Source organism: Rosa chinensis, chromosome 3 (genome assembly GCF_002994745.2).
Source record: "Rosa chinensis cultivar Old Blush chromosome 3, RchiOBHm-V2, whole genome shotgun sequence".
NCBI lineage: Eukaryota > Viridiplantae > Streptophyta > Magnoliopsida > Rosales > Rosaceae > Rosa > Rosa chinensis.
This window is the reverse complement of record NC_037090.1, coordinates 7,084,906-7,097,988: the sequence shown is the minus strand read 5'-3', so window position 1 is coordinate 7,097,988 and position 13,083 is coordinate 7,084,906. Positions and strand designations below refer to the sequence as shown.

General features: G+C 39.2%; 1 protein-coding gene across 2 annotated transcripts; it reads right to left on the bottom strand.

Moving 5' to 3' along the window:
- Positions 1-76: 76 nt before the first annotated feature.
- LOC112192076 (rho GTPase-activating protein gacQ) lies at positions 77-4,188 on the bottom strand. 2 transcript variants are annotated; one of them, XR_005808131.1, is made up of 5 exons: positions 3,974-4,188; positions 2,340-3,794; positions 1,673-1,880; positions 1,200-1,589; positions 77-641 (listed from the first exon to the last, which is right to left on the bottom strand). XR_005808131.1 is itself a non-coding variant. In XM_024331608.2 (4 exons), exons 1-4 carry the CDS (start codon positions 4,095-4,097, stop codon positions 1,388-1,390), a joined length of 1,989 nt encoding a protein of 662 aa, XP_024187376.1. In that variant the 5' UTR covers positions 4,098-4,188; the 3' UTR covers positions 1,006-1,387. The 2 variants fall into 2 exon arrangements, 1 of the variants encoding a protein (XP_024187376.1); XM_024331608.2 differs by lacking the exon at positions 77-641 and having other exon boundaries at positions 1,006-1,589.
- Between the last annotated feature and the right edge of the window lie 8,895 nt (positions 4,189-13,083).

Below are 13,083 nucleotides of genomic sequence, written 5' to 3'. Positions count from 1 at the left end.
GACTCTGATATATTTGGTGTAAAAGGAATATAAAGAAAAAAAAAGGAATAAAAGGTAATCCATATTCTCCAAAAAAAAGAAAAAGAAAAAGAAGAGTGGATCATTCACGCTACTTGATTTGAGTGTAGGTTATTGGTTATTGTTCTTTGATTGATTCCTCGAGTCTATAAGCTTAGCAACCGGATAACCCATGTCCCATTCTTGTGATGGTGGAATGTGCTTTTTGAGTGCACGCTAAGTGTACTTAGAACTGCCCTAGTGACGCTAGTAATAGTGATTATCCATCACCTCTATCATTCTCGTTGATTCCTACATTGCATAATGTACACACTTCAGCTTATTGAATTTGATTTTCTCCTTGTTGGTTCTAACGTGTTGTTCTTACCTTCCTTCAAGCACAGAGAAACATTAGCACGGGTCCTCCACATTCTTCAGGAGTATCATCTTTCCTGAGTCCATTTTTCTTTGTGAACATCTCATCCATGTCCTGAGATGGATGACATGTTTAGAAAGACGTAGGAGCAAGGTACCAAGGAGCTTATGAGGGTATATCTTGGGTGAGCATGCTTTTGCTTATGGATATCATCGGCGTGTACTTTGGAAGGTGAAGAACTGTCACAAATTGGAGCCTCAGAGGGATGCTGTTGATTGAAAAAAAAAAAATGTAAGTCAACTGCATTGTGCAATGAATTGAGATACTTGTGATTAGAAATTTGCATCATTGTTTTTTTCTTTTTTCCCTCCCTCTCGAAGTTTTCTGGATTTGCATGCTAGCAATAATGGATAGCTGTATTAAGTTTTGTTCAGAGGCAGACATATTTCTCAAAGTAATTATGTTACATTGAGGTCCTTGATGATTCTGTAACCTGTGGCTAGCTATTCTCTTTGAAACTATAAGCTTTTACTTTTCAAAATATTGATTATCATGGTGTCAAACTAAGTTGTCATATGGTAGATTAGAATTCCATGTTCCATCAAAATCCAACATCTAACTGCTACATTGTATAGTAAATGCATATTGCCTCAACATGTCATACCTCGATTTGGTCTATTATTGGCGTTTCATAGAAACTGAATGGTCATCAGTACTACTGCTCTGTTAATACATTTCTGAAGCGATATAAACTTTAAATCTACTACTCTGAGCTCACTACAATAGTCAACCAAATGATATACATGATGATAAAACTCTATAGTACCTCCCAACCTCAACGAGTAACACTGTAGTTTCATACTCCCATAGCAGCCCAATTTAGATGTAGAAGAGTTTGCTTTCATCCAGAACATGCTTCCTCTATTTTCTTCCCTTCATTGCTTGCATACGTAGTTATTTACAAGGCTGGAACAGATAGAAGTAACCTTACAGGGAGAGGAGGAGGTTATACTTCTACATGTTAAGAACGATTTTTCTAGTAACCAAGGCTGTTGCCAAAAAGATGTAACTAACAAAGGGCCGCAAGCTAGCTGATGAGGATGTTGAGCTGTATGTTGTGTTAAGACTAGGAGGGCTGTCGAGCCCAAATGGTGGCATGGTTCCTGAAGCTGCTGGGTTGCTTGAATTTAAAACTGAAGGGGGTGGAGTACCAGAGCTGCAAGTAGAGATGAAATTAGTGATGTATGGACTGGTTAATATGTTTTAGAGTTCCCGAAACTTGTGAGATAGAACACTTACCCTGATACACCTTCCCCTGGTGGTGGAAATGATGTAAATGTTGGTGCTGGAGGAGTTGTTGTTGCTGGCAGTGGAGTTGGAGTTGTTGATACGGGAGGGGATGGAGTTGATGATGCTGGAGGAGATGGAGTTGTTGATGCCGGAGGAGATGGAGTTGTTGGTGTTGATGACGACGACGACGATGATAGGTAAGTACATGAACCAATGCCTGTTCAAAAATTCACGAGGGTCTCAGACATATATGGTTTTGATACTCAGTAAGATTTAGTCACATATCTAGCATGTTATGTTTGGACTCTAGTGACTATCAACTGATTGACAGGCGTAAATTGACAAAGATAGCCCAAATTTGAACATCTTAAAGACATTTGGCCAATTATTTCAAATTTTTAGAAATATAACCACTCAAGGAGGCTCAAGTTCTCAAAAGGAACTGAGCACTACTTGAGTAGTGCTCGAATCATACCTGAGAGAAATCTTGAACGGTTATATTCTAAAATTTTGAAAATTGGTTAACTGTCTTCAAAAGTTCAAAGTGTCCAAATTTGGGCTATTTTTGCAAATTTTCTGCTTGGTTGTCTAGCAAGAGAACGTTTCCCTATTGTTACAACACTAGCATATATGAAATTATAAGAACAAAAACTGATTAACAAAATAAGTGTCATACTTGGATTAGTAGTAACTATTGTGGCAACTCCTCCAAAGTCACAGCTAGTTGCAACTGGATTCTTCTGATAATAGCTGTTGAATGCATATGAGGCATGGTTTTGGAGAGTAGTTGGATTGTAACAACTCCCACCTTGCTGGAGCTGTGAACAGTCTACCTTTCCACAAGCATAGTCCAAAGCAGCCTGAACTGCTGTTTCCGATGCTCCACTCTTGGCCACACACCAACTCTGTCCTGGAACTGCAGGTGCATTAGTACTTGTTGCAGGAGGTGCCACAGGATTCGTGACAGGTGTCGTGACAGGAACGACTCCAGCTGGTGCCGGGTAAGTTGTGACAGGGTTGGTTATTACTGGATTCCCTGGGACTGTGATGGGGGGTGCTGTGGTAGGATTGGCTTCTGGTACTGGTGAATCCGCAGGGTTTGTGGAGGGCACAGTAATAGGTGTGGTGGACGGTATAGGATTCAATGGAGCTATTGGTACTGTGTTTGTAGAGGGGACAGTGACAATAGTTGGGGTAGGAATATATGGAGTGGTGGATACTGGTGGTGTTGTGGATATGGGAGTTGTAGGGAAGATTGTTGGTGAGTCATCTGCTTCATGTAAAGTTGTCTTGAGGTGGAAGATTCTTGAGAGTACTCGGCGAAAAGAAGGAAAGATCTGTTCTTCTGCTCTTTTCATCTCTTTGTGTGCAAAATCTTCCATTGAAGATACTTGTGCATATAGACCAACTATGCTACTTATAATGTGAGTGTTGGTTTCTAAAGCTTTGGACACCTTATCGGCGAATGCAGCTACTTCAGTTGCACTGGGAACTGCTGGACTCTTGACTGTCAAAACCATGGGGACATCAGTGCAAGGAAGAAGAGAATTTGCAAGGCTGGCTCTTTCGATCATCGAATGGACAAAACTTTCACCCATACTCAATTCTCCATCAATATTGGCTTCTACAATGACAGCAGATTTCACTTGTGTGATGTAGTCACAGATCCTATGCAGGTCTCTTCCATGTGAGGTGCTCATATTCTCTAAAAATGACAAAGGAAATGCCACCGAGACCTTAATTCTGCGGTCAGCAGGTAAACTAGAGAGGACTGAGTGTATAGATTTCAGGGTCGATAAAAGCACGGAGAGAGCATATTTTCTTGTATAGTCACCACTAGTTGCTACGATGCTTTTGATCTTTACTTGTGAGAGAAAGGGCATTATATAGGATTTCAGCCCTGAGATTGAAGAAGATTTGGAATTTATGATATTTTGAACAAGGGCCTCATTCAAGTAGAGATCAACAGCTACACCAGTGTTGGACAGAGTTCTTAAAATTCTATGATCTTCAACAAAGACGCGAATCTGAGATGGGGCAATCTTGTTTCGCTTCAGAAATGATATTGTTCTACTTGGTGATGAAGTTGTAGTGTTTCCGCTAACATGGTAGGAGAAACCTACCAGAGTTCCTGTAAGGAGTGCAAAGAAAAAAGGGAAAAAAATGCAGAAACTTCAAACTCTTAAACTGATAGTTTTAGCAGTAAGTAGTTGTAACCCAATTGTAGTAATTTGGTGTGATAGTCATTAAAGATCATGGTTACAGAAAAAGTAAAGATAATGACAGAACTAAGTAATATCTGTTACTTACCTGATGAACAGCTAAAGAGGAAAGACAGAAAGAATAAGAAGAGGCATTTTGAAGCTGATTTGGCCATTGTTGTGTGAGGGGCTTCTGGGAGTCTATGAAGAAACCAAGTTGGATTTTTATTCATATAATGGCGGTGATTTGAAAACCCTGCACATAGAATTGCTGTGAATATAAACTCCTAAAGATGCTGAGGGATCAAAGTGTCAAAGATAAAGGTGATGGAAGAAAAGGGGAGGCAAAAGTGTTAAAAAGAAGGGTGACTTGGTTGTAATGATAAAGAAAATATGTTTACTTTCTTTTTTCTTTTTTTTTTTACTTTTTTTTCTTTTGAAAGGGAAAATATGTTTACTTTGTCATGAAGGATTTGGAGAAATGGAGACCGTCTGTCTGTAGAACAGAAGAAAGAATCAACAATGCTTTTATGCTTTTTTTTACTTTCCCAAGAGATATAAGCTCAGGATATAAAGTGGCCTTGTGGCTAAACAGATGCACATGAATGTAAAAACACACATGCCCACTACAAGTAATTCAAAATTTTCTGCATTTCTTTTTGGGGCCGAACAAGATCTTAAGATTGGAATCCCCAGCAGGCAATAACCAATGCATATACAAGATGAGTCATCAGCATCAAAAACAGCTAGCCTCTGAATAAAGAACTGTTAAAAGAATGGAATTTGATTGGACCATGTTAAAGGAGGCGCAAGAAAGTATAGCTATTTTGCTTAGATCAGCTAATCCCATATATTACCAAAACTTAATATGTATCGCTACAACTAAAAGGTGAAGAAAAGGCAGTGGAAAGATAAGTGTTCCTGAGATTAGGCAGAATTTCACTTTTAGGGTTTGGCACTTGCTTCTTGGATAAGGGTTTGTGCCATGTGATCTAATGGTTGCTCAGCAGTCCTAGTAGTGGAAATGGACATGAATCATGGTTATAACTTATATGCTACACTGGACCATGGATCTAGTTGTGTTGTGCCTATGGAGTGAAATTAACAGCAAAACTGTTTGTGCTGCTCTACATTCATTTATGAACCTCTTTGTTTTCTTCAGTCAGTGATAAGTAAAAGTCATCAAGAAGATGCTGGGTACCATGTTCCCAAATGCTTGATAAGGACACAAGAATACAGTGGTCTCCAGCATCAGTGCTCTCCTCCCTCATGTGAAATCCAACCGACAACCGGTTATACTTTTTAACTATTCTCCGTTGACGTTTGAGGAGCATTCATGTTCTAGAGCATTGTAGAATTTCCCGCATGCCATGTACATTGATAATTGATCTATTATAAAGTCATCATGTGCCGCCAATGCATTTTCAGTAGCAACAGTGTTGAGAAGTAACCACAACCACCTTTAAGTCGATGATGTTCCTGCATCTGCTAATTACCATTTGAACCAATAAATACCACTGGAGCCATCTTCTCTATGTGGATTTAAGATAGAATATGCAAGAGAGTAGGGACGCAACCCATGTGGATTAATCTATTGTGCTCTCTGCATTGCATTCAAATTTCAAAGTAGTGAATCAAAAGCAGCTTGTCTGACTAAAGTCTTTAGCCGAAAGCAAATAATACAGTCACACCGGTGACAAGCTTGATGGATATAATAAGAACTTGGAAAAGTGGCCTCGTATGAATTTAAGGGGGAAAGGAGAGTGACAAAGCTGCTAAGGTCACGTTTGGTTCGCAGAATTAAGCTCTTAGAAAAGGAAAATCATTTATTTCCAGTCTTTGGGATGGCAAAGGAAAGGAAAATGGTTCCTAAAGGAAAGGAAAATAAGGGGGTGTTGTAGAGAATTGGAAAAATGTATTGTATTCATCTCACCATGAGGTTTATATAGGGTTACATCATGTATACAAAAGGCAATACATAATAGCTATATTAATCAATCGCACATTACAAGTATGTCAATCGCATACATTACGAGTCTGTCAATCGCATACATTAAGCAATACCTATTGCATGAATAATCATTATCATTCACAACACTCCCCCTTGGATATTCCATGTCAATAGTGTTGCCTCTGCTATGCGCTTCTAAATTGTCTCGTCAAAAACCTTGCCAAGTAATAAAAACCCAGTGGGAAAAAACAACCTTGGTCGAAGGAGAAAAATAGCACAACGCGCGTGAATGTGGAGTAGTCGACATCCTTCAACACTCCCCCTTGTGCCGCTCAAACTCGGTGATGATGCTTTGATCGTTGCCTCACTAAAAACCTTGCTAGGTAACAAAAACCCTGTGGGACAAAAATAACCCTGGTCGAAGGGTAAAAAGAGCACAACACGTCCTTCACTCTTCGAGATCGAACATATAGACACCATACCTCCCCCTGATGTCAAGGTCTACCCCTGATTTCTACAAATATGGGAGTTTGGATAACTTTCTTAATCCAATGCTCTTCACATGTTTCTCGAAGGTGGATTTAGGTAACAACTTGGTAAACAAGTCCACTACATTATCCTCTGAACGGATTTGATTCACTTCAATATTTAGAAGTATTTGTTGTTGCTGATTGTAAAAGAACTTAGGCGATATATGCTTGGTGTTGTCGCCCTTGATGAAATCTAACTTCATTTGCTCAATACAAGCTGCATTATCTTCATAAATGCATGTAGGTTCATCTATGGTAAACTTCAAACCACAAGTTCCTCGAATGTGTCTAACTACAGACCTTAGCCATATGCATTCTCGCACGGCTTCATGTAGAGCGATAATCTCTGCATGATTTGAGGAAGTAGCAACAAGGGTCTGCTTTGTAGACCTCCAAGATATCGCAGTGCTTCCCATGGTAAAGACATAACCAGTTTGGGAGCGACGTTTGTGAGGGTCAGAGAGATACCCTTCATCAGCAAAACCCATAAAGACATCGTTGTCATTTTGATGGAAGGGAGGAGGAGCATGGAAGGTGGCGTTTTGCCTTGTGGAGTACGTTCCCACACTTCCGTTATTTCTTTTCTCTCTATAGGGATAAAACAAGTCCATATCAATCGTACCTCTCAAGTATCAAAAGATTGTCTTTATGCCAATCCAATGGCGGCGTGTTGGCGCAGAACTGTGTCGAGCTAACAAGTTCACTGCAAATGAGATGTCTGGTCTTGTGCATTGAGCTAAGTACAATAATGCGCCTATTGCACTTAGATATGACACTTCAACCTATAATAAGTCTTCGTCCTTATCCCTTGGAAGAAAAGGATCTTTTTCAGGCTCAAGACTACGACCAATCATGGGAGTACTCACAGGCTTTGTTTTATCTTCATTAAAGTGCCTTAATAATTTTTGAGTATATGTAGACTGATGGATCCCATCACTACGGTGCTCGAGTTCTAGTCCGAGGCAAAACCGTGTTTTCCCAAGATCTTTCATCTCACATTCGGATTTCAAGTACTTAGCAGCAGTTTCCTTTAACTCATCTAGAGTTTCAATTAGGTTCATGTCATCGACATAAACTGCTACAATTGCAAATCCGGAACTTGTCCTCTTTATAAACACGCATGGGCATATTTCATTGTTGAAATATCCCTTCCCAATCAAGTAGTCACTTAGACGGTTATACCACATCGGTCCGGATTGTTTCAATCCATATAGTGAGCGTCTCAATCTTATTGAAAAGCGCTCCGTGGTTTAGAGCCACTTAACTTGGGTAATTGAAGTCCATCTGGAACCTTCATATATATCTCTGAATCTAGATCCCCAAAGAGATATGCTGTAACCACATCCATAAACTGCATGTTAACTTTTTCAGAAACTACCAAACTGATAAGGTAACGGAATGTTAACGTCCATTACGAGAGAATATGTCTCCTCGTAGTCGATTCCAGGGAGTTGTGAGAAACCTTGTTCCACAAGGCGGGCTTTGTATCTAATAACCTCATTTTTCTCATTATGCTTTCTAACAAAGACCCATTTATGGCCAACAGGCTTTATACTTGGGGGTGTCAAAGTTATAGGCCCAAATACCTGTCTCTTTGTTAGTGAATCCAATTCAACCTGGATCGCATCTTTCCATTTCGGCCAGTCTGCTCTTCGTTGACATTCTTCAACTGAGCGAGGTTCGATATCATCGTGTTCTATAATTCCTTGAGCAATAGAATATGCAAACACATCATCAAGGATAATAAAATCTCGATTCAACGTCTCATGTACACTAGTGTAATTCATGGAGATCTCCCTATTCCCTAGAATTGGTTGTAACATTGGAGCATACCCCAATGATGTATCTTGGACATAACCATAATCCGGAATATCTTCATGAGACGGGTTATTTATGTCAATGATTAATGGATCTTTCTGTGCCAAACTCTCTTTCTTTCTCGAGAGAGAATCCATCGAACCTTTAGGCCTTCCACGTTTCCTTGTTGGGAGCCTAGCCTGAGCCACATTGCCATCACTATTAGTGGAGGCGGCGCCATGCCCAATACCCCTAGGAGTGGTGCCATGTCCATGATTTTTAGGGACATCAATCCTTGCAGGCATGTTTGCAACAAGTATATGTGATCTTGTCACTTTAGCGATATCAGAAAACTCATCAGGCATAGAGTCTGCTATGTTATGAAGATTGAGAATTCTCCGCACTTCAATTTCGGACTGTGCGGTTCTGGGATCAAGATGAGACAAAGTGGGGACAGACCACGACAATTCATGTCGTTCCTATTGAACATTATTGTTCCTATCTCCCCCTAACGATGGGAAGACTGTCACATCAAAGTGACAATCCTCAAATCTAGCTGTAAATAGATCACCTGTCAAGGGTCTAAGTAGCGGATAATGGTTGGAGAGTCATATCCAACATAAATGCCTAATTGTCTTTGAGGACCCATTTTGGTGCGCTGTGGCGGTGCAATTGGCACATAAACTGTACACCCAAATATTTGTAAGTGTGAGACATCAGGTTCATATCCAGTAACCATCTGGGACGCAGAAAAGGGTTGAGTGGCAGTAGGCCTCAGAAAAATGAGCACAGCTGCATGCAATATTGCATAGCCCCAAGCAGAAACAGGGAGATTGGTGCGCATAACCAATGCTTTAGTGACCATTTGAAGTCTTTTAATGACAGCTTCTGTTAGACCATTTTGGGTGTGAACATGAGGAACAGGGTGTTCAACCTCAATCCCAATGGACATGCAATAGTCATCAAACGTTTTTTATGTAAACTCTCCAGCATTGTCATGACAAATTTACTTAATAGGATGATCAGGGTGGTGAGCCCTTAATTTAATGATTTGTGCTAGGAGTTTAGCAAATGCAACATTTCTTGTGGACAATAGCATGACATGTGACCATCATGTCGATGCATCAACCAACACCATAAAATATCTAAATGGTCCGCAAGTTGGTTGAATAGGTCCACAAATATCACCTTGGATTCTTTGTAAGAATGGAATATTTTCCTTAGTGTCATTTGCATAGGATGGTCTCGATCCTAATTTTGCTAAAGAGCAGGCTTTGCAAAATGAAAGATGGGCTTTAGAAGTAACCAAGGAAATATCCGGTTGAGCCACGAAGTCACAATTAACTTTAGAAGTAGAAAAAGGAACCAAGGAGGTATTGGTGGCGTCAATACCACTTTTGGGCCGCAAGGGGTAGGCAGCGCCAGCCCTACCTTGGATCGAATTTTGGTTCTGACTTCTTTTTGTTTTGAAAAATGGATATCCGTGTAAAGTCTTTAATATACGGATCATCATATCATGATTTAGGTGTCCCAAACGGTCATGCCAAAGCCTATATGTGTCAGAATCCCATAAGTCATCTCTCATGACATGGTTGGATTCAATAATTCGAATAGTGGTTGCATACAACCCACTAGAGCGACACATAAGTTTCTCTAATACTCTTTTATGTCCGTAGTCATTAGAGGTAATGCAAAGGAACTCTTGTCCATTCTCACAATGTGTTTCCACATGAAAACCATTGGCTCTTATATCTTTAAAACTCAATAGGGTTCTTCCAGCCCTAGGAGCATATAGAGCTTCGGTGACATTAATACTTGTGCCATTTGGCAACATAAATTGAGCTGGTCCTCGACCATGAATCAATTGTGATGGTCCAGCCATCGTGGTCACAGATCTACTAGGCGTCATCCATAGAAATAGTTGCCTATGTCGCAATATAGTATGTGTGGTGCCACTATCAACAAGGCATTCTAACTCTCCAGGAAACATATTGTTGAAATTTGGAGCAGATTCGCTTCTAAACAGCTCCCACTTCGAATGATGTATAGATCTCAAAATGACTCTAATAGGGATGAAATTTTGAGGTTAGATAGAAGAGGCAGAGACAAACAACTTTGATGAAGGAATGATTTTGATCTAAGGTCCTGATAAAGACGTTTCGGGGAATGCAATCAGGCTGATCTGCACAGGAACGAGCGTGCTGCTGCGCTGTAGGGGCAACAGGTGTGCGACGATGCTTCAGGGGAAGTAGGAGGCACACGGGTGCTCAAGGGCTATAGGAGCAGCGCACGGTATGTCTAACAAGGGCTAAGAGCTTGCGACATTTTTTGGTGAAAGAAATTTCGGGTGTTAGGGTTTTTTTTCCTGGCTAGGGCTTGGGTTAGAGTATCGTGCTGATAACGTGTTGTAAAGAATTGAAAAAATGTATTGTATTCATCTCACCATGAGGTCTATATAGGGTTACATTATGTATACAAAAGGCAATACATAATAGCTATACTAATCAATCGCACATTATAAGTATGTCAATCGCATACATTACGAGTCTGTCAATCGCATACATTAAGCAATACTTATTGCATGAATAGTCATTATCATTCATAACAGGGGGAAAATTGTTACCCTCGCCCACCTTAAGGATTCACTTTTCCTCCTAGTTTCCTGCATTTATTACAAAAATATATGACTATATTCCTGGTCTTTCCAAACATTGGAAAAGAAAATTGATGGGAATCGCAATTTCTCATGCCCATGGAAAAAGTAAGGAATTGATTTCCTTTTCTTTCCGTGAACCAAACGATGCTTAAGAGATGAGCAGATTTCAATATATACAAGATATCAATTATGCGTCTTCAGAAAAAAGAAAAAAAAAAGATATAAATTATGTGGTTTTATTCTCTTGCTCATAGAGAACTTTGGAATAGATTATATGGATATTAACTTCAGCCATCGAAATTATAGTACTAATCTATGTATTTTTATACTCTGGTTAGTAAATTGTCATTCGGGAGTACACTATTGAAGAGTTGTGAAAAGGTCCATATGAGTTAATTTTAATGTGTTTGTCCACGTTTTTTAGAATATGTCATGACTCATGCGAGACGTGAGATAGATTAGACATTGGAAATCAATCTGAGCATCCTATGAAGTTCCCTTAATCACATTATATGAAATAGATAGGGTAAGTTATATGTTTTATTACTCTATCATATCATATGACAATCTCCGCTCTGCACTTTTTTTTAATTTTTCTATACAAAAACAGAACACCAAAAAAAAAAATTAGGAGATCAAAACTATTTGCATGAGACACTATACTAGGAACTTAGGAAGTCTTCCAGTCCATGAGTTACTTGAGGCGAGAAAGCGTTCCATTTTGATTAGACAATTACCGGTGCAATTTGCATGATAAATTTTCATTTGGGAGTACACTATTAGAGATTTGTGAAAAGGTCCATATGGGTTGATTTCAATGTGTTTGTCCACAATTACCCTACCCTTCTTCGTTGCTACAGTTGCAACAATACTCGCAACTGCCTCACCGGAGGTGGGGGAGGACAATGGTGAAGTCCAGTGACGAGGACAAAGCTACATGCGAGAAATAGCTTGGAGTGAAGGCTCAGTTAACCTTCCGTTTTTTTCTTCTTCTTTTCTTTATTGAAAAAATGCAATAATTTAGCGATATTAAATAGATAAAAACAGAACTCTCCAGCTCCGAAATGTTTAAATATCTACTTTATAGTGAACTTGGTAATATGACGTTTTGGTCATAAGAGCATCTTGGGAGGAAAAGATATTGTGTACTTGGGTTGGTGGTGCTTGTCAGTTTGACCAAACGAATTGTGTAGCGGCATCTCTCTCTCATAAAACACCCAACCCCTCTATATAAGTGACGATCAGTGTGGAACTATTGTACAGAGACTTAATGATGAGGAAGTTTGAAACTTTTATGATTTTGTCCCTTGGTTTGTTGTTTCTATTTCAAAGCACCACCGAAGCAGGCAATCTTGGTTACAAGAAGGCTAATAAGGATACTGATGAAAATGTCATACGTACTATCACAGCTTAGCCACCGTCAACCACTAATGAAAAGTAATTCTTTAATTAATCGTATTTATGAAATTTTAGTTAAGTGAATGGAATTAAAGTCTAATTATTATTATTATTATTGTCTTTATGTGCTAGAGCTATTGGTTAGAGTGTCGTTTAGAGCAGAGTTCAAACACTATGATGTGGTGGCGGAGCTACTATCGCAAGTAGTACTCAAATGACTCCTCTTCAGAGCTCTTCAAGGACTGAGCTCAGATCAAGTTCACTCTCGTCTAATTCATCGACCCAATCCATCTTCACCGTTCCCCCACGCACCCCCTCACCTTACCGCCACTCTTTCATCCTCTCCTCGTTTGAAGTTATACAAGCATCATGACGATAACCTTGTCGAAAAACTTGTAAAAAAAAGGCAGTAAAAAATATTTTATGAAAAGATACTTACTTTAGACCTATTTGAGATTGTTTTTCCGAGACCCATAAACGTTTCTAACTTGAAAAATATTATAAATGAAAAAATAAGTTACAAAATAATTTAAAAGTGAGTTGTGAGAAGCACTTATCCTCACACAAAAGCACTTTAGCCAAATTTGAAAAAACAGTTTAGGTCTTTTAGAGCAATCTCAAATATACCTAAGTTGTGCAAGGATTATCCTCACTTTGGATTTTCAATCTATCAAACATTTATTTTATTTGTTCAAGAACTACTAATTATATTATTGAATATAAGTTTTTTACAAAAAGACGGGTGTTTTAAAAGTGGTCTCTATGGGGATATTGGATTTCATGGGGCTTGGTTACTTTGGGCTCACATGAATTTTAGGTTTTTCATTATTATTTTAGCTTGGGGTCTCCATTCTTTCTTGAATGATGGGCTTTTCTTTTTCTTTTTT

Coding starts and splice junctions, on each gene's coding strand:
- LOC112192076 (XM_024331608.2), bottom strand. CDS start 4,097: ATGAATAAAAATCCAACTTGGTTTCTTCATAGACTCCCAGAAGCCCCT. Junction 1,881..2,339: donor AATAGTTACTACTAATCCAA/GTATGACACTTA, acceptor ATTTTTGAACAG/GCATTGGTTCATGTACTTAC. Junction 1,590..1,672: donor CCAGGGGAAGGTGTATCAGG/GTAAGTGTTCTA, acceptor CTCTACTTGCAG/CTCTGGTACTCCACCCCCTT.